At 44.5% G+C, this 21764-nt stretch overlaps 1 protein-coding gene across 10 annotated transcripts in view; it reads left to right on the top strand.

Moving 5' to 3' along the window:
- LOC122740557 (DAB2 interacting protein) overlaps positions 1-21764 on the top strand; it is a 336399-nt gene that overhangs the window by 260939 nt on the left and 53696 nt on the right. The window contains exon 1 of one of the 10 annotated variants that reach the window (XM_043982903.1): positions 14198-14513. The exons of the other annotated variants lie outside the window; for them this stretch is intronic. Coding sequence (XP_043838838.1) covers positions 14395-14513 — 119 coding nt within the window. The 5' untranslated portion in view covers positions 14198-14394. Of the gene's footprint in view, positions 1-14197; positions 14514-21764 lie in introns of those variants that run through there. 10 annotated transcript variants of the gene reach the window in all.

Genomic DNA, 21764 nt, shown 5'->3' on the forward strand with positions numbered 1-21764 from the left:
ATCAGTTAGTAAGTTTGATAAGATGGAGATTTGCTTGATAATAGGGATTTTGTGACCTTGAATAAGTCACTTTCCTCCTGTGTAAAATGAGGGTCATTAGACTAGAGGATTCTCTGTACGTTCATAAAAGCCATCCAATCCAACCTCATTATTTTTTTACAAATGAGGAAATGAAGGCTCAGAGACATTGATTGGCTTACCTAAGGTTACATAGTTCCAAGGCCCCTTTATAAATTTGAAAATTCTGTTCTATGATTCTAGCCTTTATTTCTTCCCCTTAGCTTTAGTCCTGCATTGACTGCTGGCTAGACCTCTCCACCGGGATATCCTATAGGCATCTCAGCCATTGCATCCAAAATGGAATTCGTCATCATTTTCTCTACATGAACCTTCATTGCCAACTTTTATATGTCTTAGAAGGGTATCAATCATTCTTCTGGTCACTCAAGTTCCCAACCTTAAGGTTATCCTTTATTCTTTTTTTTTTGGTGAGGCAATTGGGGCTAAGTGACTTGTCCAGGGTCAAGAGTCTGAGGCTGGATTTGAAGGTCCTCCTGAATCCAGGGTCAGTGCTCTATCCACTGTGCCACCTAGCTACCCCTATCCTTTATTCTTTTTGTTTTTTTGGTGAGGCAGTGAGGGTTAAGTGACTTGCCCAAGGTCACACAGCTAGTAAGTGTCAAGTGTCTTAGGCTGGATTTGAACTCAGGTTCTCCTGGATCCAAGGCCAATGCTTTATCCACTGCGCCACCTAGCTATCCCCCTATCCTTTATTCTTTACCCTCCTTTATCACCCCCCTTGCCCCCAATAACCAGTCAGTTGTCAATTCTGATGGATTCTGTCTTTACAACATCTCTCATATCCATTGTCTTCTTTCCACTGGAAGGACCATCAAGTCTAGTTCTGGCTTCCGACTTTTGCAACAGCTTCCTGACTGATCTACTTGTCTCACCCCTTTCAGTGTATCCTCTACATAGTTGACAAACTGATAATCCCAAAAGTGCTTGTTAATGGAGAGAGACCTACAGATTTATGTGGTAAATTATAAACATGGGGATTTCAAGTAGTAGTCTAGAAAGTGGGGTAGAGAACTCAACCATATTAGTAATTGCTTTTAATGTACATTAAATCTTTGAAAGGAGGGGTGTGGTGAATAGATAAGGTGACCCAGTAGAGGTGGGGAGCAGTTGCTGAATTTAATGGATTGATGAAGGGGGAGAAAGAGACAGAGAGAGAAAGAGAGGTCCAGAATGGATTTATCCAGAAAGAAAACAAACTTTTAGACAATACGTTGAACGTTCATTAAGCATCAGCAGTGTACCCAGCACTTTGTTCACCAAGAAGAAATAAGGGATTGTCCCTGCCTTCAAGAAACTCATAGTCTAAATGAAGGATAAAACACAGATAGTAAATGTTAAATAAGCATATTAGAGCCTTACAAAATGAAAGCACCTTGTAAAGTCTGAAGGGAAAAGTCATTATTGTCTAAAGGGATAAGAGGGAAGTTATCAAGTTGGCATTTAAGTTGAACTTTAAACGATGAATAGGGATTCAATAGGCAAAGATGGGGAGGGATCATTGGATTTAGAGCTAGAAAGGGACCTTAAACATCATTGAACCCAAATCCCCCATTTTACAGATGAGAGAATTTGAGGGCATCCATCCCAACCTAGAGAATAGTCAGATCAAAGGTTGAAAGGCACACGGCCCATTTGGAGAATAGAAAAAATAGATGAGTTTGGCTGGAGGCTAAAGTACATGGAAGTGAGTAATATGAAACAAGACCAGAAAGGTAGGGTGGCACCAGACTGCAGAGGACATTGAATGTCAAGCAATGGAGTTTGAACTTTTAAGAGAGATGACCAAATCTATGGAAAAGAAGATCATTCTGGCATCGGAATGAAGGATGGTTTGAGGAGAAGGGAGAGGCAGATAGCATGAGACCTAAAGAGCTTTTGGAAGGCTATTACCATTGTCTATGCCACTGGTAAAGGGCCTATACTAGCGTGGTGGCCAAGAAGAAAGGATGCTTGGACCGATTAGGGATAATGTGGCCAACATGAAAGGGTAAGGTCACATCTAATTTAATCCAACAAATACCTACTATGTGCAAGGCATTATGTTTAGGGCTAGGGATTGAGATGAAATGCCTACCACTGAGCCCAACTGAGCCCCTCCTTCCCACCCCCTCAGTAGGGTATACTTTTCTTTCTTTCCCATCACTGTCACCTCCCCACCTCCCTGGCTGAATATTTTCCACTGCCTGGGAACTCATTGCCAGATAAGTATTGGGGAGGGGATTCATGAAAAGCTAATTTCTAATTTGCTGGAATACAATCCTGTTTGATCAGTGTTTTTGGGCGCCTCTTCCTCTTAAAATTCAGGGCACTTAACTGGTTCTACCGAGGTTTATGAATGTTTAAAAATTGCTTTGCGGTCCCTAAAGTAATTTGACAAGTCTGACAGCTATTGATTAAAAACCTGAAATTATTCAGACTGCAGGATGACTTGGGGGATGAGATGGAAAGTTTTTTGCTATGTATATTTTCTCCCCAGAATGTGAAAGGAAAGTAGATGTTAGAAAGTAAATGTGGCCCTGAATGTTTTTTGAAAAGCCCATTCTAGTTGTGAAATACAGCTAGAATGATGAAATACTTGGTGAGGAATGATGAATGAATGGCTGAATGAGTGAATGAATTTATAGAGTGCTTTCCTAAAGTCTGCAAAGTACTTAACCATCCATTAACTCATTTGCTTCTCACAGCAGCCCTGTGAGGTAGGTAGTAAAGACATCACTCTTATAGTACCAATGGGGAAACCAAAGCCCAGAAGAGGTGAATGACTTACCTAAGGTCATTTGCACTAGTAAGTGACCCAGAGTCTTCTTACTTGAAGTGCCGAGCTCTTCTCTATACCCTGTATTGCCTCTGGCTGGTTTTGCTAACTAAGGGAACAGGGTCTATATTATACACCAGGAGCTCTCCAGTGGATTAGCATTCAGACCTGTCCTTGCAACACCCTCCTCCACTGCCCCTCCCCTTCCTTCAAAGGCTCCCTTGACACCAAGAATTGATTCATAATCACACTGTCTTCTATTTTGGAAAAAGCATAAAGCCTTTTTCAAAGTGCTTTCAAATGTATTTATCTCACCTGGGCTTCATCTTGTACCTGTGAAGAAGGTAGGTTAGGTGTCATTATCTCGGTTGTGTGGAGGAGAATATGGAGGTCCAGAGAGGGAAAGTGATTTGCCTAAGGTTGCAGGGTAAGTTAGTGGTACAGTTGGTTCTGAAACCCAAGTCTCTTGCTCTCGATCCCTACTGTTTCAGTCTGAAGAGCATCAGGGATAAATGAAATTAAGAATTGATCTCCTGAGATCATATACTGTTAGAGCTGTAAGATCCATTGTTGTTATTGTGTGTGGGGATACTAACTATTCTATGGCATTTTCAATTTTGGAAAGTATTTTCTTCAAAATAGTTCTTTGAGGAAGGTTAATGCAAGTGTTATTATTCCCATTTTTTAGTTGAAGTAACTGACAGAAAGATAAAAGTGATTGGCCCATTGTCACAGCAAATTTTATTAGCTGGCCCCAGGTCTTTTAACTCCAAGCCTAGCCATTCTCTCCACTACACAATGCCACTTCCTCAGAGTAGAATTTAGAATGCTAGAACCGGGACCATTATAGCTAGAAGGGACCTTGGAACGTACATACCATGGCAATGGATCATTAAAGATCATCTCCTCTAGGTCCACCTTTTTACAGCTGTGGAAGCTGGGACCCTGAAAGGTAAAGCAAGTCTTCATGGATGATAATTCCGAGCCCACCAAGGGTTCTTGTCCTTTTAAGGAGAAGATCTGCCTGAACATTCCACTCCCATTCCTTTGCTTTTCCCTGGAGGGACAGGCAGCATTCCTCTGTCCCCAGTGGTTTTGGGGTTGGGAAGGGGACAGACTGTTGTTAGAGGGCTTGGCTGTGCCCTCCGGCCCTTTCCCAAGCTGCTTCTACTACCCATTCCTGAAGGCCAGGAGACTGTTGGGGTTAGGGGAGATGAGTCTGTTTGGGATTCACAAAGCACAGCTCATATCTATTTTTATCTGTTCCCTCTGTTCCCATGGGTTGTGGCTTTGAAGGGAAGAGAACTGTTTGGGAACCCACCCTCCCTCTCCGCCACCGTCTGAATTCCCCTGGTTCTGCTCTCCACCCCATGTCCACGAGCTTACATCTCACTCTACTCATCATCAGAGACCCAAGGCCACATAGAGGATCGGGACAAATAGTAGGATTTAAAATTGGAACTTGCCTTAAAGATCTAGTCCAGCTCCGCCTTTTATAGAGAACAAAACTGAGTTAGAGAAGGGAAATCCTCGGCCATCATTTATGTAAGTCATAACCACCAAGGCGGGATTCAAACCCAGTTCCTCTGGCCTAAGATGTAGTGCTTTGTCTATTCTCCCGCTCTTGTTGCCCTTTCATGAGAAAAGAGGGAGATGTCAAAAGGGAAGTCTCTGTTTGCCTAAGGGCAGGCAGCACAAGGAGAGGCTGGCCCCTCCTTAATTCTCCCTCATGTCCCCTTCCCCATCCCATCCATTTTTCTCTCTTCTTAAAGTGAGCTGTGAATGCAGATGGGATGGATCCCTTGTGGCTCCCCAGGCCCACTAGCCTAGAGTAGATCTGGGCTTTAGCCTTCCTCCTCACCACTTATGGAATCTAAGAAGGAGAAGCATGTGTGGATACTGTTAGCTTCCTGGATGGAGGCAGCAGCCCCACTGAGGGTAAGAGTCTGGAGCATGGGGAGACCAGGTTAGATGGAGCAGTATGTGTGGCAGTGGGGAGGCAGGGTAAGAAGGGAGACATCAGGAATAATTACAGCTCCCATTTTTAGAGCACTTTAAGGTTTATAAAATGCTTTGTTCATGACAGCTCTGTGAGGTAGGTCCAGTGACTCAAAGTCCAGGGCTCTTTCCTCTCCATCATGCTTGGACTTGACCACATATTTATTTTATTCTATTTTTTTTAGTGAGGTAATTGGGGTTGAGTGACTTGCCCAGGGTCACACAGCCAGTAAGTGTTAAGTGTCTGAGGCCAGATTTGAACTCAGGTACTCCTGAATCCAGGGCCAGTGCTCTATCCACTGTGCCACCTAGCTGCCCCTTGACCACATATTTAAAAAACAAGGAGACTGGGGGTGGGGAGAGCATACAAGGAAGGAAAGTCTTAAGTGGTGTGTGTCCTCCAGACTTGTCCATCTTTGCTCACAATCAAGGCCACCCCACAGAAGTATGAAGTAATCTGGCATGAATTAGAATTGCTGACCATTAAAGATGAGAACAACCTTAGTGATCCTGAGTGTCAGAGCTGAAAGAAATCTTGGAGACCACTTTATCCGCTCCTTTCATTTTACTGATGAGGCCCAGAGAAATGACTTGCCTAAGGTCACACAGTAAACTTGATTAACTGAAAGGAAACCTTAACCCACAGCTTTTTATCCTTATAATTTCTTCTATTATTTTTATTTGACATATGAGGAAACTGAGGCTTAAAGAGGGGAAGCAATTTGTACAAGGGGACACAGCTAAGAAGTAGCAGAGGTGGGACTTCAGCCAGGAATGGAGTCTATTGATTGGGACAGGTCCAGATTCTCTTTGCCTATCTGGGAAGTCTTGGATTTGTTTGTGAGAACTTGCTTGAGGAGCAGGCCTTAGGGTGACTGGGGCAGGAGGTAATATCATCAGGTCCTTGTTCATATACACTCTCTCCCTCTCCCTCTCTCTCTGTCTCCATACCCCTCTCCATACCCATTGTATGCCAAATGTGGTACTGCCATTCTCCCCTACCCATACTTCTCCATTCCATCCATATTAAAATACTCTTCTTTTTTCCAAGACTCCTTAATCACTAAGAACTGGTTAATAAGGGCTCTCTTCCATTGGTGAAGCATGTAGTACTTTTTCAAAGTACTTTTTTCTTTTTTTTGCAGGGCAATGAGGGTTAAGTGACTTGCCCAGGGTCACATAGCTAGCAAGTGTCAAGTGTCTGAGGCCAAATTTGAACTCAGGTCCTCCTGAATCTAGGGCTGGTGCTCTATCCACTGCGCCACCTAGCTGCCCCCTTTCAAAGCACTTTTAATCACATTTGGGTCATATGAGCCTCATCTTACCACTGTGAAATAGGTAGGGAAAGATATTAATCCATTTGTATAGATGAAGAAACTGAGGCCAAGAGAAAGGCATTCATTGACTTGCCCATAGTCACAGAGCAAACTAGGGGCAGACCTGAAGCTAGAACCAAACTCTCCTGACTTCTATTCCATTTCTTTTTTCTATGCCACCATAACTCACCTCACATCTCTAGCACTGCAAGCAGGAAGGGATGGGTGGAATCAAATCTGTTTATACAAAACAAATATAAAGTTCATAGCAGCATTATTGGTGGTAAAAAGCTGAAAACAAGTTAAATGCCCAGTGACTGTGGGGACTACTTGACATTTAACCAACATCGGTTCCTTTCTTTTTTTTTTTCTTTTTCTTTTCTTTTTTTTTTTTTTTTTGTGGGGGCTTTGGGGGTTAAGTGATTTGCCCAGGGTCACACAGGGTCAGTAAATGTCAAGTGTCTGAGGCCGGATTTGAACTCAGGTACTCCTGAATCCAGGGCCGGTGCTTCATCCACTTCGCCACCCAGCTACCCCCCAGGTCCTTTCTGGTAGGATCTCTTTATTTGTGAATTGTTCTTGATCGAGTTTTCCCAGTTTTGCCTGTCTTTGAAGTAAATTCTGTTTTCAAACAATAGAGATGTTTTCAGGGCATGTGATTTAGGGGTCCAATTCTATTGGACCTATCCATTTTCCCAGACTAGAGGAGAGGTTTCTCCTGGTGACACTCAAGGGAAACTTGATTCAGGTGGAATCAAAAGATCACAACGGTTTTGATGTGTGTCTTTAGGGGCAGTTGATGAACTTTGTCCAGATTGTCTCCTTCCTTCCCTGAATCTTAAAATCCAGGTATAAAACTGTGTGCCTGTACATGAAGGGACTGAAATGAGTGGGTGTCTGGTTTCAGCTGAGCTTTTGCCTATAAATACTGTGTGCAGAGATGATGTTCTCTGGGTGCCCCAGAGATGCTCATAGACAGGAGAAGAATGACCAACCATCTCCCCATAGCCACATTTGTTGCCCCAAAGTCCGGAATACCTTCCAGGATGGTAACTTGGTCAGATAAGATGACTTGTTTTTTACATTGCCCAACAGATCTTTGGCAGAGTGGATGCCAGGCTTCCTGGCAGTCAACCTTTGTGGCTTATTTTTAGCCTTGAAAGTTGGTGGTGTTGGGTGGGGGTTGAGAAAGGGAGTAACTCAGAATCCTCTAGGTAAAGTCACATGATTAGAGGAGACAGGTGCAACAGGACACTCATATGGTATATATTAAATGTATATGCTAAGCCTTGATTACTGTTGGTGTTCTCTCAAGGTTATTCAGCAAAAATACGTATTTGGGATCATGTGTCGATTATTGCAATGGAATCCTGAGCAAACCAGTGCACATCCTCAGGCATCTGTTTTCCTCAGAGTAGGCGCTTCATAAATGTTTATTGAATTGAATTGAAAATGAGGAGATTGGACGAGGAGCTCTCTAAGGTTCCTTCCTGCTCTAACATTCTGTGTGCTAATGCTCTCTGCTCTTAGCTGTCTTTGAGCATTCTGAGTTTGCATTATTCTATAATATACATGGCAGCTGGGTGGTTGAGTGAGTACAGTGCTGGGCCTGGAGTCAGGAAGACCTGAGTTCAAATATGGCCTTAGACACTTAATAGCTGTGTGACTTTGGGCTCACTTACCTTCTGTTTGCTTAGGAGTCAAGAAGAACTGAGTTCAAATAAGGATACTTGCTAGCTGTGTGACAATGGGCAAGTCATTTAGCCTGTGTTTACCTTAATCCACTGGAGAAGGAAATGGCAAACCACTCCTGTATATTTGCCAATAAACCTCATGGACAGTATGGTCCATGGGCTCACAAATCATCAAATGACTGAATGACAACACTAACATGGATGTATGCATGGCTATAAAGACTTCTTTGTGAACTGAAAGTTTGATATGAGTCAACAGTGTGATTCAGTTGGTATCTCTTCTAATTCACTCTCAGGCAGCAGTAATAAGAGTATATTGTCCCAGAGAAGGGAATCTTTCTGTCATCTGCCCTAGTCAGACCCCATCTGAAGCCTAGGGGGGCAGCTAGGTGGCACAGTGGATAAACCACCAGCCCTGGATTCAGGAGGACCTGAGTTCAAATCTGGCCTCAGATACTTGACACTTACTAGCTGTGTGACACTGGGCAATCCATTTAACCCTCTTTGCCCCACCAAAAAAAAAAAAAAAAAAGGAAGGATGTTGACAAGCTAGACTGTATCCAGAGGAGGAAGACAAGTGTGGTTATTCCAAACCATGTCATATGTGAAGGGACCAAGGATGTTCAGTCTGGAGAAGAGAAGATTTGGGATGAGCAGGGTTATGGTGATACGTAGTATCTATTTTCAAGGGTTGTCCCATGAAAGTAGGATTATTGGACTTGGTCTTTGTGCCTTACTAAAAGGAAGAACTAGGATCAAGGGGGATGGAGGTTAGAGGGAGGGAGATTTTGTTTGGCTCAGTTTAAGAATGAATGTCCTGGGGCAGCTAGGTGGCGCAGTGGATAAAGCACCGGCCCTGGATTCAGGAGTACCTGAGTTTAAACCTCAGACACTTGACACTTATTAGTTGTGTGAACCTGGGCAAGTGGCTTAACCCCCACTGCCCTGCAAAAAAAAAAAAAAAAAAAAAAAAGAATGAATGAATGTCCTAACATAGTATAAGGTAGTGAGTTCCCTGTCCCTGGAACTACTGAAGCAGACTATACTGCTATATTATGCTATATTATGCTATATTATGCTATGCTATACTATACTATACTATACTATATTATACTATACTATACTATATTATACTATATTATATTATATTATATTATATTATATTATATTATATATTATATATTATACTGCTCCATCAGCAGTATTAATAGTTGAAGTTCATGCCATGAGTGGGAGGTAGGAATAGTTAGAAGTCTCTTCTCTCTCAGAGAAAATAGAATTCCTAACTGTTCTGTAAGGCAGTGGTAAGCCCCTCTCCCTGAAGGTGAACATCCGCTGTCAGGGAGCTCAGAGAAGGTAAATTCATTTCACTAAGATTGCCCTGAGAAAAATAAAATTAGAAAAAAACCACATCTTGCATTCCACAGCCAAATAGACTAGTTTTTGGATTCTCCATGGTTTAAGATTATCTGTTCCACTGTGTGCAGATTGGTGGAAATGTGATTATACCAATACATGTAGCTAACCCTTGCAGAAAAAGAGATTGGGCTTGAAAACTAGATGGTAGGGTGGTTATAGTGCTGTCTGCAAGGGCCAGTCCCTTCCTGTAGTTAGGACAATAGATTACTTGTTAGAAAATTGTAAAAAGGCATACAGTGCATGCTTAAAACCATAGAGATCTCTGTTGGTCAAAGGACCAATTCCCCAGCCAAATATTTCCTTGGGAGAGCTAAGCTTTCCCTTCCAAGGAATAAGGACGAGAGGGAAGTTAAAAAGAGAAACGGCATCTATCTTGTCGTCAGTTGGGGCTGGGTGAACCGACCCTGCTGGAATTCAGTTAAATACAAATATATTTTAAGCATGACCAGCTATGTGCTTAATGTTGGAATACTCATGAAAAAGATACAAGTATGAAAAACAATTCAGTCCTCGTTCTCAAGGAACTTATAGTCTTAGAGGAGTCAAGAGGTGAAGGTCAACATATACTCAAGTATAATATAAGGTCAATTGTGATGGAGCAAAGGGAGATTTTTTTTTCCCCCAGGGTGAGGAATCAAAGAAGGCTTCATGGAGGAAGTGGTACTTGAACTTAGCCTTGAAAGAAGAGTTTAAATGGACTCAAAGGGAGTATTTCCTAGGCATTGCATAAATACACAGTGGCCCAAAGTGAACAGGATGAGATCAGGTTACAGGTTAATAGTACAATCTGACTGGAATGTAGGTGATAGGAGCACTGGGAACAGGCCTCTCTGGTCCAGAGTCCAATTGGGGCAGTGTCTGGAGACAGGATCCCCCTGAGTCTTTTTACCTCTGAATCCTATGATCCTCTCTCCTTTCCCCAGAACCCCAGGGTATAGAAAGAACAGCTTTGCCACTGATTTCCTATGTCCCTCCGTACCTTGGTATCCTTTCTTATAAAAAAATGGAAGGGGGGTGAAATAGACAGTCATCTCTAAGGTCCCTTCCAGCTCTGACCATCATCCTTTGTTCGTCTAGATCCTAACCCACAGGATCATACAGGAGTGATATATTAAAGGGCTTTGTGAGTTATAAAACCATGGATGACTGTCATCCAGAGGCTGATCCATTCTTCTTTTAGGTCTCAGGCCCCCATTAGCTCCTAGACTTGACTTTCTGGAGGGCATACAAGGGCCAAGAATATGTTCCCATGGTGGGACCTAGGATAGGTTACAAGTCTGAAAAGCGTTTTCATTAAGGATCAGATATTAGTGCAATGTAGTGGGAAGAACATTGGGTCTGGAATCAAAAGACCTGTTTTCAAGTCCCAGCTCAGCCACTTAATATCTGTGTCTTCTTGAACAAATGAGTTAATCTTTCCAAACCTTGATTTCTTCATCTACATAAGAGGGAAGATAATAATAAGATACTTTTTATGGCATATCCAGATTTGCAGAAGGCTTTATGTATTCTATCTCATTTGATCCCTGCTGAGTAGATGCTGCAGATGACAATGCCCGTTTTACAGATAAGTACATAGAGGCTCAGAGAGAGATTAATGACTTGCCATGAGAGCAGTGGTATGAACTTAGAAGCATACATTTAAGAGTTCTGGCTCTTTCTGAGTAGCCACATGACTTCCCAGCCCCAGCTGGGAGGGGCCTAAGGACCTATGCATGAGACAGAGTTATCACTTTAATGAATCCATCTCTGGTACAAAGGGTTGGATTAAAATGGCCTCTGGGGTTCCTTCCAGCTCTGTGGTTATAGGATTCTAGACTGTAAATCCTCTTACTGTTGTAAAGGAACACACAATTCAGGGAGGAAAGGCTGGGCTGGGGGAAGGACCATTGAGCAGTGAAGCCAGAGGCCTGGGAACCAGTAACCCTGTGTGATGCCTTCCCCTCCCTGACCTTTATTTTTTCACATGTTAAGTGAAGGGGGCAGTGGAGGGTACTTATTGCAATGACAAGAACAGTGGATAAAGAATCGGGAGACAGGTTTCAGGCTTGGCTGTGCCACTGACTTGGAATGTCAAAAGGTCAGAGGCTTTGGAGCAGGAAGAAATCTAAGCAATAATCTAGTCCAACTTCCTCATTTCACAGACAGCTCAGAGAAAGGAAGCAGCTTCACAATGCCCCCAGAGGCTACTTGTAGGTAGAACTGAAGAGGGTGGGGAAGAATCTGTTACTGTTGGGATTGTCCTGCCCATCTATGCCCAGGCCAGTCAGCCTCATGCCAGAACCCTGTTTAGTACCTAGGCTTATAGGATCATAATCTTAAAAGAGTCAAGCGAAACTCAGGGGATCTAATCCAACCACCTCTTTTTTTTTTTTTTAAAGTGAGGCAACTGGGGTTAAGTGACTTGCCCAGGGTCACACAGCCAGCAAGTGTCAAGTGTCTGAGGCCGGATCTGAACTCAGGTACTCCTGACTCCAGGGCCGGTGCTCTATCCACTGCGCCACCTAGCTGCCCCTAACCACCTCATTTCTACAGATCAAGAAATCAAGTCCCAGAGACCTTAAATGCACCTTCCCCAAGGGCCCACAAGTAGTAGGCAGGAGAGATGGGATGTATGAACCCTCATGGGGTTTGTGGATTCTAGAGCCAGCCATTCCAGATGATGCCCATTGATATTTGATTATAGGAAGGCTGATTTCAGTTCACCATCAGGAAGAATTTTGTACCAATAGAATGAGCCTAATCAGGAGGTAGTGAGTTCCCCATCACTGGGGGCCTTCAAGTAGAGGCTGACTGACCACTTGTCAGAGGTGCTGTAGACCAGATGACTGTTGTAGTTCCTCTTGGCTTTAGGATTTTATGATTAATGGGATGCAGAGCCCCCTGCTCTGTTTGTCTCCTCATTAGTGGGCCAAGGGCAGCTTGGTGGCTGGGCATGCGTCACTGCAGGCCTCAGAGACAAGGACAGCCCATCCCGCTTTTTCTCTGGCCTTGACAGGTTGTGCTAATAAGTCCAGATTAATTAGAGGAGCCAAGCATATGATGGCTAAATCTGCCTGCCAGCCAGGTCCCTGCCTGTGGCTGCCTAAACCAGTGGGATTGTTTGCCCCTTTGGACAACAGATCCAGAATTTCTAACCTTCCCTAGCCCTCCCGGGGGGGTACACAGCCCTTTTGTCTTTTCCTTCCTGTAGAGAATAGAAAGAGAAAGCAGGCAGGAGGCAGAAATTTCAAGGTCTCTAACAATGACTTTGAACTCAGGAGATCTGGGTTCTAGTCCTGGATTTTTCTATTAACTATTATTAACTATTAACTATTATGTGAGTGCAGCTACTAGGTACAGTGGAAAGGGCACCCTAAACCTGGTGTCAGGAAGGCCTGAGTTCAAATCCAGGCTCAGACACTGATTAGCTGTATGATTGTGGGCAAGTCACTTAATGCTGTTTGCCTCAGTTTCTTCATCTGTAAAATGAGCTGGAGAAGAGATGTCAAATCACTCCAGTATCTTTGTCAAGAAAATCCCAAATGGGATCATGAAGAGTCCGACACGACTGAAACAACTCAGCAATAACATTACCTACGTGACATTGAGCAAGTAGATTCTATAATAAAAATAATGTTTATGTTATTTGTATAGAAGGGGAGGTATAAGTCCAGTATGAGAAGGGTGAAAGATGTGTGATTAGCCTTCTGTTTGGATCTGGAAGGCTTCCTGTAGGAGGTGGACTTTGTGGCAGGTGATAGTGTGGTTTTTCTTGGAGGAGGAAATTAACTTTTTCCAGGGTTACCTTGTTTCAACTTCTCAAGGTTCTTGGATGTATCTGTTTACATACATATTTTCTCACCTATTAGAATTTAAGTTTCTTGAGGACAGGAACTTTTTTGCTCCTTATTTGTATCAGGTACATAGTAATCAATAAATGTTATTGATTAAGTAGAGGATGGAGCTGGAGATGAAAAACACAATTGGGGCAGTTCCAGATACAGACTAGATTGAGTGAGACAAAGTGCTAGCTCTCTCTAGCCAGTTCTGGAGGGGTTAAAGGAGGGTTGGGATTTTTAAAAACCCCCTTTGGTTGCGTGTATGAAGTGTATTTACATAGGCAGGTTGGTTGGGAAGGGAGCAGAGCACCTGGTTGGTGATGGGGGGAAGGGGGAGTCTACTTAGTGTTCAGATCTAGGGTGCTTAATTTGTTAGCCTGGAGAGGTTGGACAGATCTTCAACATTTTATGTTAAAGAAGACCCCTTCCAACTGATGTTGATGTTGACATAACCCATATCTGTACTTATTATGAAAGGGTTGAGGGAAAGAACCTAGACTTGTTAATTAAAGCCCTATATCAAGCTCTGAGAGGGCCAAACACCATAGATAAGGTGGATGCGGGGAAGTGAGGGAGAAGTCACTCTCCAGTCGTGTTCTGTCAAGTCTTTCTCCCCTCCCCCCTCCTCCTGCCCAAGCTCAGGAACAATAAGCACCAGGCTGAACTGAATGAGCCAGATCCCAAGCCCGCTAGCTGACCTCCACTGGGCTGCTTGCCTAGCCCAGAGGTGGCAGCCAGGCTGGAGAAAGTGGGAAAGGAAATAGTTGGATACAATGGGGTGACGCCAGCTCTAGGTCAGGTGGGGATGAGTGATGGCTGGGCATTGTAGAACAATCTGTTGTTTGTAGTGGAGAGAATACTGAACTGAGTTTTAATCCTGATTTCGTCACTAATTGGCAGTGTGACCTTGGGTTGGTCATATCCCATCTTTGATCTCAGTTTCTCTATCCACTAAGTGAATGGATTGAACTAAAAGATCTTGATGTTTCCTTCCCCTTCTAACATTGTGTTCTAAGATCTAGCTTCCTTTCCATTATTCAACAAATAGAGATGCAGGGGAGGAGGGTATTGTAGGCATTAGGGAATAGCATGAGCAAAGGCGTAGAGGTGCTCACAGTAGGGGGAGTCCAACCTGGTGGGAATCTAGAGCTGTGGAGCAGAATAATATGAGATAGAGCTGGTAAGGTACAGTAGTGTCAGATTCTAGAGAGCTTTGAATGCCAGGCAGAGCCACAGAAATTCTTGAGCAGTGGGGTGCCAGAGTCGATTCTTATCTTGATAAGGAAGATTAGTCTGGCATCCGGGAAAGGATGGATCTGAGCGGGGATGGGAAGACCCTGGCAAGTGGTTATGAGGAACTATACCAAGGTGATGACAGTGAGAGCCAAGAGATGTTTCCGAGGGAAGACCCAAATGGAAACACTGTAAGGTAAGCACTTAGACTTGACCAGCTGCTTCTAGGTGTGGGAATCCAACCCCCTCCCATGGCCAAAGCCCCAGCGCAGCAAGATGGGCTACCTCACTTACCTCTTGCCCATCTATCTACCTCAGGATTTCAGGCATGGAGGCTGGTTGAAGTCTGTCAGGGGTTGCAAAAATGAGACCCTGGCCATGACCTCTAAGCATAGTTTTTTTGGGGAGCTCTCCTCCCCTAGAAAAATCAACCAGGGCAGCTTGATGGATTAGCTGGCTAAGACCTGAGGCTGTTGGGAAGCCTGGGAGGATGTTTTTTTTAATGTTTTTTTGGAAGTGAGGGTGGAAAGGATGCCTGCATTGTATGTATAGAGGGTGGTGGTGTGTTTTTATTGGGGGGAGCTGGAAGGGAATAGCTGTATGGTTAGATATCTGTGATAATTGTGTGTATGGGTGTTACTTTTTGGATCTTTTTGTGTGTGGTGAGGAAATATCTTTGGTTTCATGTGTGTGTGTGTGTGTGTGTGTGTTCATATGTCTGCAGGTACAGCTGTGTGTCTAGGGTAGGTGGATGGAATGTGCGTGTATTCCTATGTAACTCTATGTTTGTGTGTCTGTGGCCTGGGCAGGTGGCAGCGTATGTTTGAGTGTTTCTCTATGTTGTTATATATTCATGAGTCTAGAGGGCCTCATCCTGTGCCTTTGTACCCGTGGACGTGTGTGTCCTGCACAGGGGCTGTAAGCAGCAGCTGTCAGAGCCCCTTGCCTGGGAATTGCTGCTTCTCCTGCCCAGCTACAGGAGCAGCCAATGGTGGGGCTGGAGCTGAGCTAAGCTGTGAGTGTGTTGTGGGCTCTGCCTGGCAGCCAGGAGCTGCTCAAGCGAGAGAAAGGGACAGGGAGAGAGGAGGAGGGAAGGAGGAGGGGAAGAAGTCTGAAGACTGTGAGCTTGGGTCTGGGGCAGCCCAAGGGAGGCAACTTGGCCAGAGCAGAGCAGGGACTTAGGTGTTAGAGGCTAAGGAAGGCGCGATTGAGGAACAGGGACCTGAACTCAATGTAATTTGGACATGTTGGGGGCAGGGCCTAATAAAGAAGTTTTTTTGGGGGGGTGCTGTTTTGTTTTTTAAAGCCTTTGCTAGAGAGAAGGGATGGGGCAAGAAATGGGCTCTGAGGACATGCTTGTAGAAAGGGAAGCAGCTGAGGGATGGCCTGCCGTCTGTGTGATGCACGACGAGACCAAAAGAATGATACAGATCCCATTGAGGGGAAGTGTTTTGTTCTTCCATCTCTTCCAAATACACAGGTTCGTGTTAGAGCATTGCAGGATGTCAGAGCTGAAAGGGACGGTGGAACATAGAATTTTAGGGCTGGAAACTGAGGAGGGAGGATGTTGGAAAAGAGCTGGGAGGAACCCCACCTAGGACATGGAATGTTTGAGCCTGGCCACGGTGTTAAAGCAAAATGTGAAGCCAGAAGGAATGGAGCATCAAATACTAAAACATAAAATGTGGGATTGCAAGACCTGGCAGGGACCTTGTAACAGTGGGTGACAAGGACCTCTGAACTGTTGGGGACCCCTGTTGCTGGGGCTCCTTATGGCTCTAGAGGACTGCTTCTAGGAGGGTGGGGGGAGGTGAGGAGGGGTCCTCTCCTGTTTGGAGCTGTCATGGCAGAGAGGAAGCATAGAATGGAACTTCTGGCATGAACACCGCCTCTGTCAGGAAATTCTGTGACACTTACCTCCAAGTGGGCTGGGGTCGCCAGCCTTCCTGAGACCCAAGCAGAGTTAGGCTTATGTGGGAAGGGATAACTGCCTTCCTTATTTCAAGGTCAGTGATGGGCTGGACATCCCTGCATTTCCCTCAGAGTGACGCTTATTAGGAGTTATTAACCAAGTGACCAGAGGAATAGGGACTGTGGAGGAAAGCAGTTTTATTACACAGATGTCAGACACCAGCCGTGTGACTCTGGGCAAGTCACTTAACCTCTGTCTGCCTCTGTCTTCCTCATCTGTCAAATAGGGAGAATAAGAGCACATTGAAATGCTTATTCCTCCCTTGACCTCCCTTACCTCATAATGCACAGCTTAAATTTGGGGAAATATTTGCCATGGAAAGCAGTGTGTTGTGGCCAAAAAGACTGGGATTCCGGTCTCCACTGACATTCGGTGAGTCACCTCTGGCTGGTGGCTGCTGCTCCTGGGGCATTTCCTCCTTGTTAAATGGGGGGAACGATACTTGCCCTGTCCCCTACACACACACACACACACACACACACACACACACACACACACACACACACACACACAGTTTAGCACACCATGGTAGTCCTAGGGTTATAAATTTAAAGTAGGAAGAAACCACACGGATCATCTAGTCTAACTCAGGAGGACACATGGCCCCAGAGAGACCGAAGGGTCTCCTCACCAGAGCACAAGCAATAACAGACAGCAAGGATTTGGGGTTTTTTTTGTTTGGTTGGTTTTGGTGAGGCAATTGGGGTTAAGTGACTTGCCCAGGGTCACACACCTAGTAAGTGCTAAGTGTCTGAGGCCAGATTTGAACTCAGGTCCTCCTGAATCCAGGGCCGGTGCTCTATCCACTGTGCCACCTAGCTGCCCCCAAGACAGCAAGCATTTGAACACAGGTCCTCTGACATGAAACCCAGCCCTCTTTCTGCCCCTCCATCCTCCTCTCCTTTGCTGAGAGTCCAGATTTGAACCATCCCCGATCAAAGAGGTCATTGACAGCTTGTCAGTTTCATTTTCTTGGCCTCACAGTAGCTGCTGGTCTCCACCAGAGATAGGGTAGGTGCTGAAGGCATGGGCTTAGACACAGGGGTTCCCATGCCCAGAACTAGCCTGATTGCCATTGCCCTTGGTAGAAAGTCTGGCTACTCTAGAATGTTCCCTTTCTCTCTGTGCCTGCCTAAGTAATTTAACGGAGTAGTGATGTCATAAAGGTCTTGACCTTGGGACACCTGGCTTTTTGTCCCAGCTCTGCTAATTACCAGATTAACACCTGGGTTGAGTCTGAGCCTCAGATCTTCTAATTAAACTCCACTCCACTTTATTAAGCACTTGCTATGGGCAAGGTGTTATGCTCATCTGTAAAATGGAGATAATACTTGGGGAATGATGGGGATGATTCCTATTTCACAAAGTGGTTGTGAAGATCAGATGAGAGTGTAAATAAGGGCAGTTGGTGGGTGGCTCGTGGAGAGAGCTCCAAATCTGGAATTAAGAAGACCTGAGTTCAAATTCAGTCTCAGACACCAGCTGTGTGTCTCTGGCCAAGTCACTTAACCTCTGTCTTCCTCATCTGTAAAATAATAATAATAATAATAGCACCTCCCTGCCAGGATCATTGTGAGGATCCAGTGAGGTATTTGTTAAAGTGCTTAGTACATTTAAATGGTTATCCCCTTCCTTTCCCTCCCTTCCCTCCATAATGTACTTTGCTAACCTTAAAGCACTCTATAAAGCCAGGTTACTGTTGTTATTATCCTCATCCTAAAATTGCTGCCCATAATGGCTGTAGTAGGGTGCTGTGAGTGAAGGAAGAAGGAAATCACTCTTGGATAGAGTTTCTGGACCTAGAAGCCGTAAATAAGCTTAAAATGTAAAATATTAAAGCCTTCAGACACAACATGTTAGAATGTAGAGTTGAAAGGGTTTGTTAGAGCTTGAAGGGCTGGTAGAGTGACTCCCTCTAGGTCACACAGCAAGCGTCAGGAGGGGCCAGAACCGGAGGCCTAGTGTCCTTCCCCTGGGCCCAGTGTCCCCCAGCCTCCCCCACTTCCCAGGCTTTCTCTCTCATATAGCTCCTGGCTCCTATTGGCCTCTACCCTTGTCTCCTGTCTGCTCTGGCAAGGAAGGTTTGGGAATTCCCCTGGGCTGGGCCCTTTAGAAATTCAGAAACTTCCTAATCTGTTAATTCAGATGGTGTTTTGTAACCCTATGCTGTGTATGGGTGCAGTGGTGTTGTGTTTCTCTAATCCCACTTTTGCCAAATGAAATGATTCTCTTTCAAGGTTTATGGAGGAAGGCAGCTTCTGTTAAATGCAATTAATGTTGCTTTCTCCCTCAGCCTGAGATTTCATCTAAGCAAAGCTAAATGGTCCCCAAGGGACATATTTCATGCTTCTACCCATAATCTTCATGTTCAGATTTGGGGAGAGAGAAAGAATTGGGCACTTTTAGTACCATAGCCTGCTATGTGGAGAAAGACCCAGACTTGAAGTCAGAAAAACTGGGTTCTAGTCATAAACCATGCCACAAACTCACTGTGTGGCCTTGGGCTTGCAAAACCCTTTGGACCTCTTTGGTCCTCTCTGGACCTCAGTTTCCTTGCAGGGGTTTGGGCAAGATAATCTCTCTAGCCTCTGCTATTTCTGACATTCTGTACTCTCAGGATCCTTTACATTTCCATGTTCTGTGTTCTAAGGTCTCTTCCAGTTGTAATAGTCCATTTTCTCTGTCTTACATGGCCTACAGTTCCTTCCAACAGTGACATTCTATGTTCCAAGGTCTCTTACAACTCTAATAGTGTATGAACTTAAAAAAAATAATTCTTTGTTCTAAGGACCCTTCCAGCTCTAAATTCTATGATTGAATTTGGCATGAAGCCTAGGAGCCTTTCCTTCCATTCCTGAAAATCCAGTCAGTTTTGGGCCGGGGTCTTTGCCACCCACTCAATCTGAACAACCCCATTTATGTCTGTTACTGTTTGACTACCGCTGTTCCCTCAGCTTGTCCCCTGTTTGGAGGGAGGGGAGAGGAAAGGCTGCCAGAAAGATGCTTTGGAATGTCGGGTGGAAATGCTGTGTCCAATTGGTGCCAGGAATGGGATCTTTCCTCTGTGCTTTCAAGTGGCAAACATCTTGCTTTAATAACCAGGCTGCAGCGGCCTCTCCGCTGGAGTCCCCAGAACAGAACCCACATGGATAACAAGGTTATTTCCCCTCAGGATCGATGGGCTGTCTTCTGAGAGGGGGGACCATTTGCCATGTTTGTTAAAATGCTCACAACAGTCCTTGAAACTGAGCCGCAGAGAGCCAGAGCAGAGATTCTGTGGAAATGACTGGCAGGCCCAGAGCAGAGAGCCATATGTTTACATCAAGGCCTGTGCTCCTGGGGTGGGCGTCATGTGACCAGGGGACAGTTCACTGCTCTTCAAGAGCCAGATGGAATTGATCAATTAGAGGGCATCCGGAGGAGGGTGATGGGGATGGTGAAGGGACTGGAGAGATCAGTGTTCAGAATAGAGAAATAAAGCCTTGGGATAAGGAGAGACCCATAATATGATATCTATCTAAAGTATTTTGAATGGCTGTCAATGGAAGGAAGATTATGTCCTGGAATCATAGGTTTAGATCTAGGAGGTAGTTTAGAGGTAATCTAGTTCAACTCCCTCATTTTACAGGTGAGGAAACTAAGGCCCAGAGAAGTTAAATGGCTTGCCTGAGATCATACTGATAGCAGAGCTAGGATTTGAACTTAGGTCTTACTCAAGATCTAGCACTCTTTTCATTATTCTGCTTGACCCTAGGAGTAGTAGGGGGAAGGGAGTTTCAGAGAAGCCAATACTGGGGAAAATTTCCTAACAATTATAAGCGTCCTTGAAGTAGAACAGGCTGACTTAGTAGACAGTGACCTCCACCATGAGGTCTTCAGGTAGAAATTTGCAGGACCACTTCTCAGGGGTGATGTAGACATTCTAGATATGGCTTTCTTCTTAGATGCAGAATCTTAGAGTTGGAATCTATTTTAGATTCATTCAGTCCAATCCCACCACCACCACCACCATTTGGCAAATGACTTGCCCAAAGTTGCACTAGATAACGGCAGGGATCCGTTCCAGGTTTGAGGTAGCTGGATTGGCCAAGTTCAGGATAAAGGCATTTTCCAACCTCAAGAATAAAGGGAGTTTGTTCTGATCACGGGCTAGCTTCCCAAGGTGGGAAGACAATGGGTTCTTTTGGGTGAGAGCCTTTTTTGAAAAACAGCTGGCTAAGTGGAGAAGAGCTTGTGCTAGGAGAAATGAAGAGATTTGTCCTAGGCTTCCTAAGAATTTTAAAATACTACAAAAATAGCTTTCAGGTTTGCAGCACTGGGTGGGAGTCAGGAATCCAGGTTCTAATCCCACCCAGCCAATTGCTCTCTGTCTTGGAAAGAGCACTGAATCTGAAGTCAAAAAACTTGGGTTCAGGGGCAGCTAGCTAGGTGGCACAGTGGATAAAGCACTGGCCTTGGATTCAGGAGGACCTGAGTTCAAATTTGACTTCATACACTTGACACTTACTAGCTGTGTGACCCTGGGCAAGTCACTTAACCCTCATTGCCCGGCAAAAAACCCCAACAAAACAAAACAAAATGAAACAAAAACAAAAAACTTGGGTTCATTCCCAATTCTGCTATTTGCTGTCTATGTGACCCTTTCTAGGCCTCCATTTCCTAATGAGAGAAATAAGGTTACACGATCTCTAAGGTGCCTTCCAGCTCTACACCTGATGAATTGGCCAGGCCTTACTTTTTGTTTAAAAAAATAAAAATAAAAATGGGCAGGGTACTTCCTAGAATGATCTGAGGGTCAGATGAAATTTTGGGCAGGGAGTCAGCCTTGGAGGTCATCTGCTCCATCACTGTTCCTAGAATAGATTGGAAGTAACTGCCCCCAGCTAACTACAACATCTCTGTATCAATCAATCAGCAAGTCAATAAATGCTCACCAACTGTGTGTCTAGCCCAGGGCTGGAATGTGCTATGGACTAAATACTAGAAGGAGGGGAGACCAGGAGCCATACCTTGTAGGAATTAAACTTCTGGCTGGTGAAACCCAGCTAAACTTGAATTTTGGGCCTGATTGCATTTTGTAATGATGGCTACTATTTCTTTTCCTCTTTTGTATACTTTGAAAAATACAAATTGCAACCAACATTGGCCATTTCAGTCTCAGGGAGTAAAAGCCAAAAAGGTTCATATCAGAGAATTTAAAGCTTAGAAAGGATATTGGAAATCAAGTCTTACCCCACCCTTATTCTACAGATGAGGAAAACAGAGCCAGGATTTGAATATGGCTTCTCCAGTTCCAAAGCCAGTGCTCATCTATGAATTTATTTTTTAACTTGATTTTTCATGTAGAGGCCACCTTCTCTGGAGTTTAGACTATTAAAGAGTTACTGGGTGGAGGAGAGGCAGCAAGAGGCTAAGTGACTCACAGAGGAGTAGTCACAGCCACTGGGATGTAGAGATCTTGAATCTAGATCTTCC

Source organism: Dromiciops gliroides, chromosome 2 (assembly GCF_019393635.1).
Source record: "Dromiciops gliroides isolate mDroGli1 chromosome 2, mDroGli1.pri, whole genome shotgun sequence".
Classification (NCBI taxonomy): Eukaryota; Metazoa; Chordata; class Mammalia; order Microbiotheria; family Microbiotheriidae; genus Dromiciops; species Dromiciops gliroides.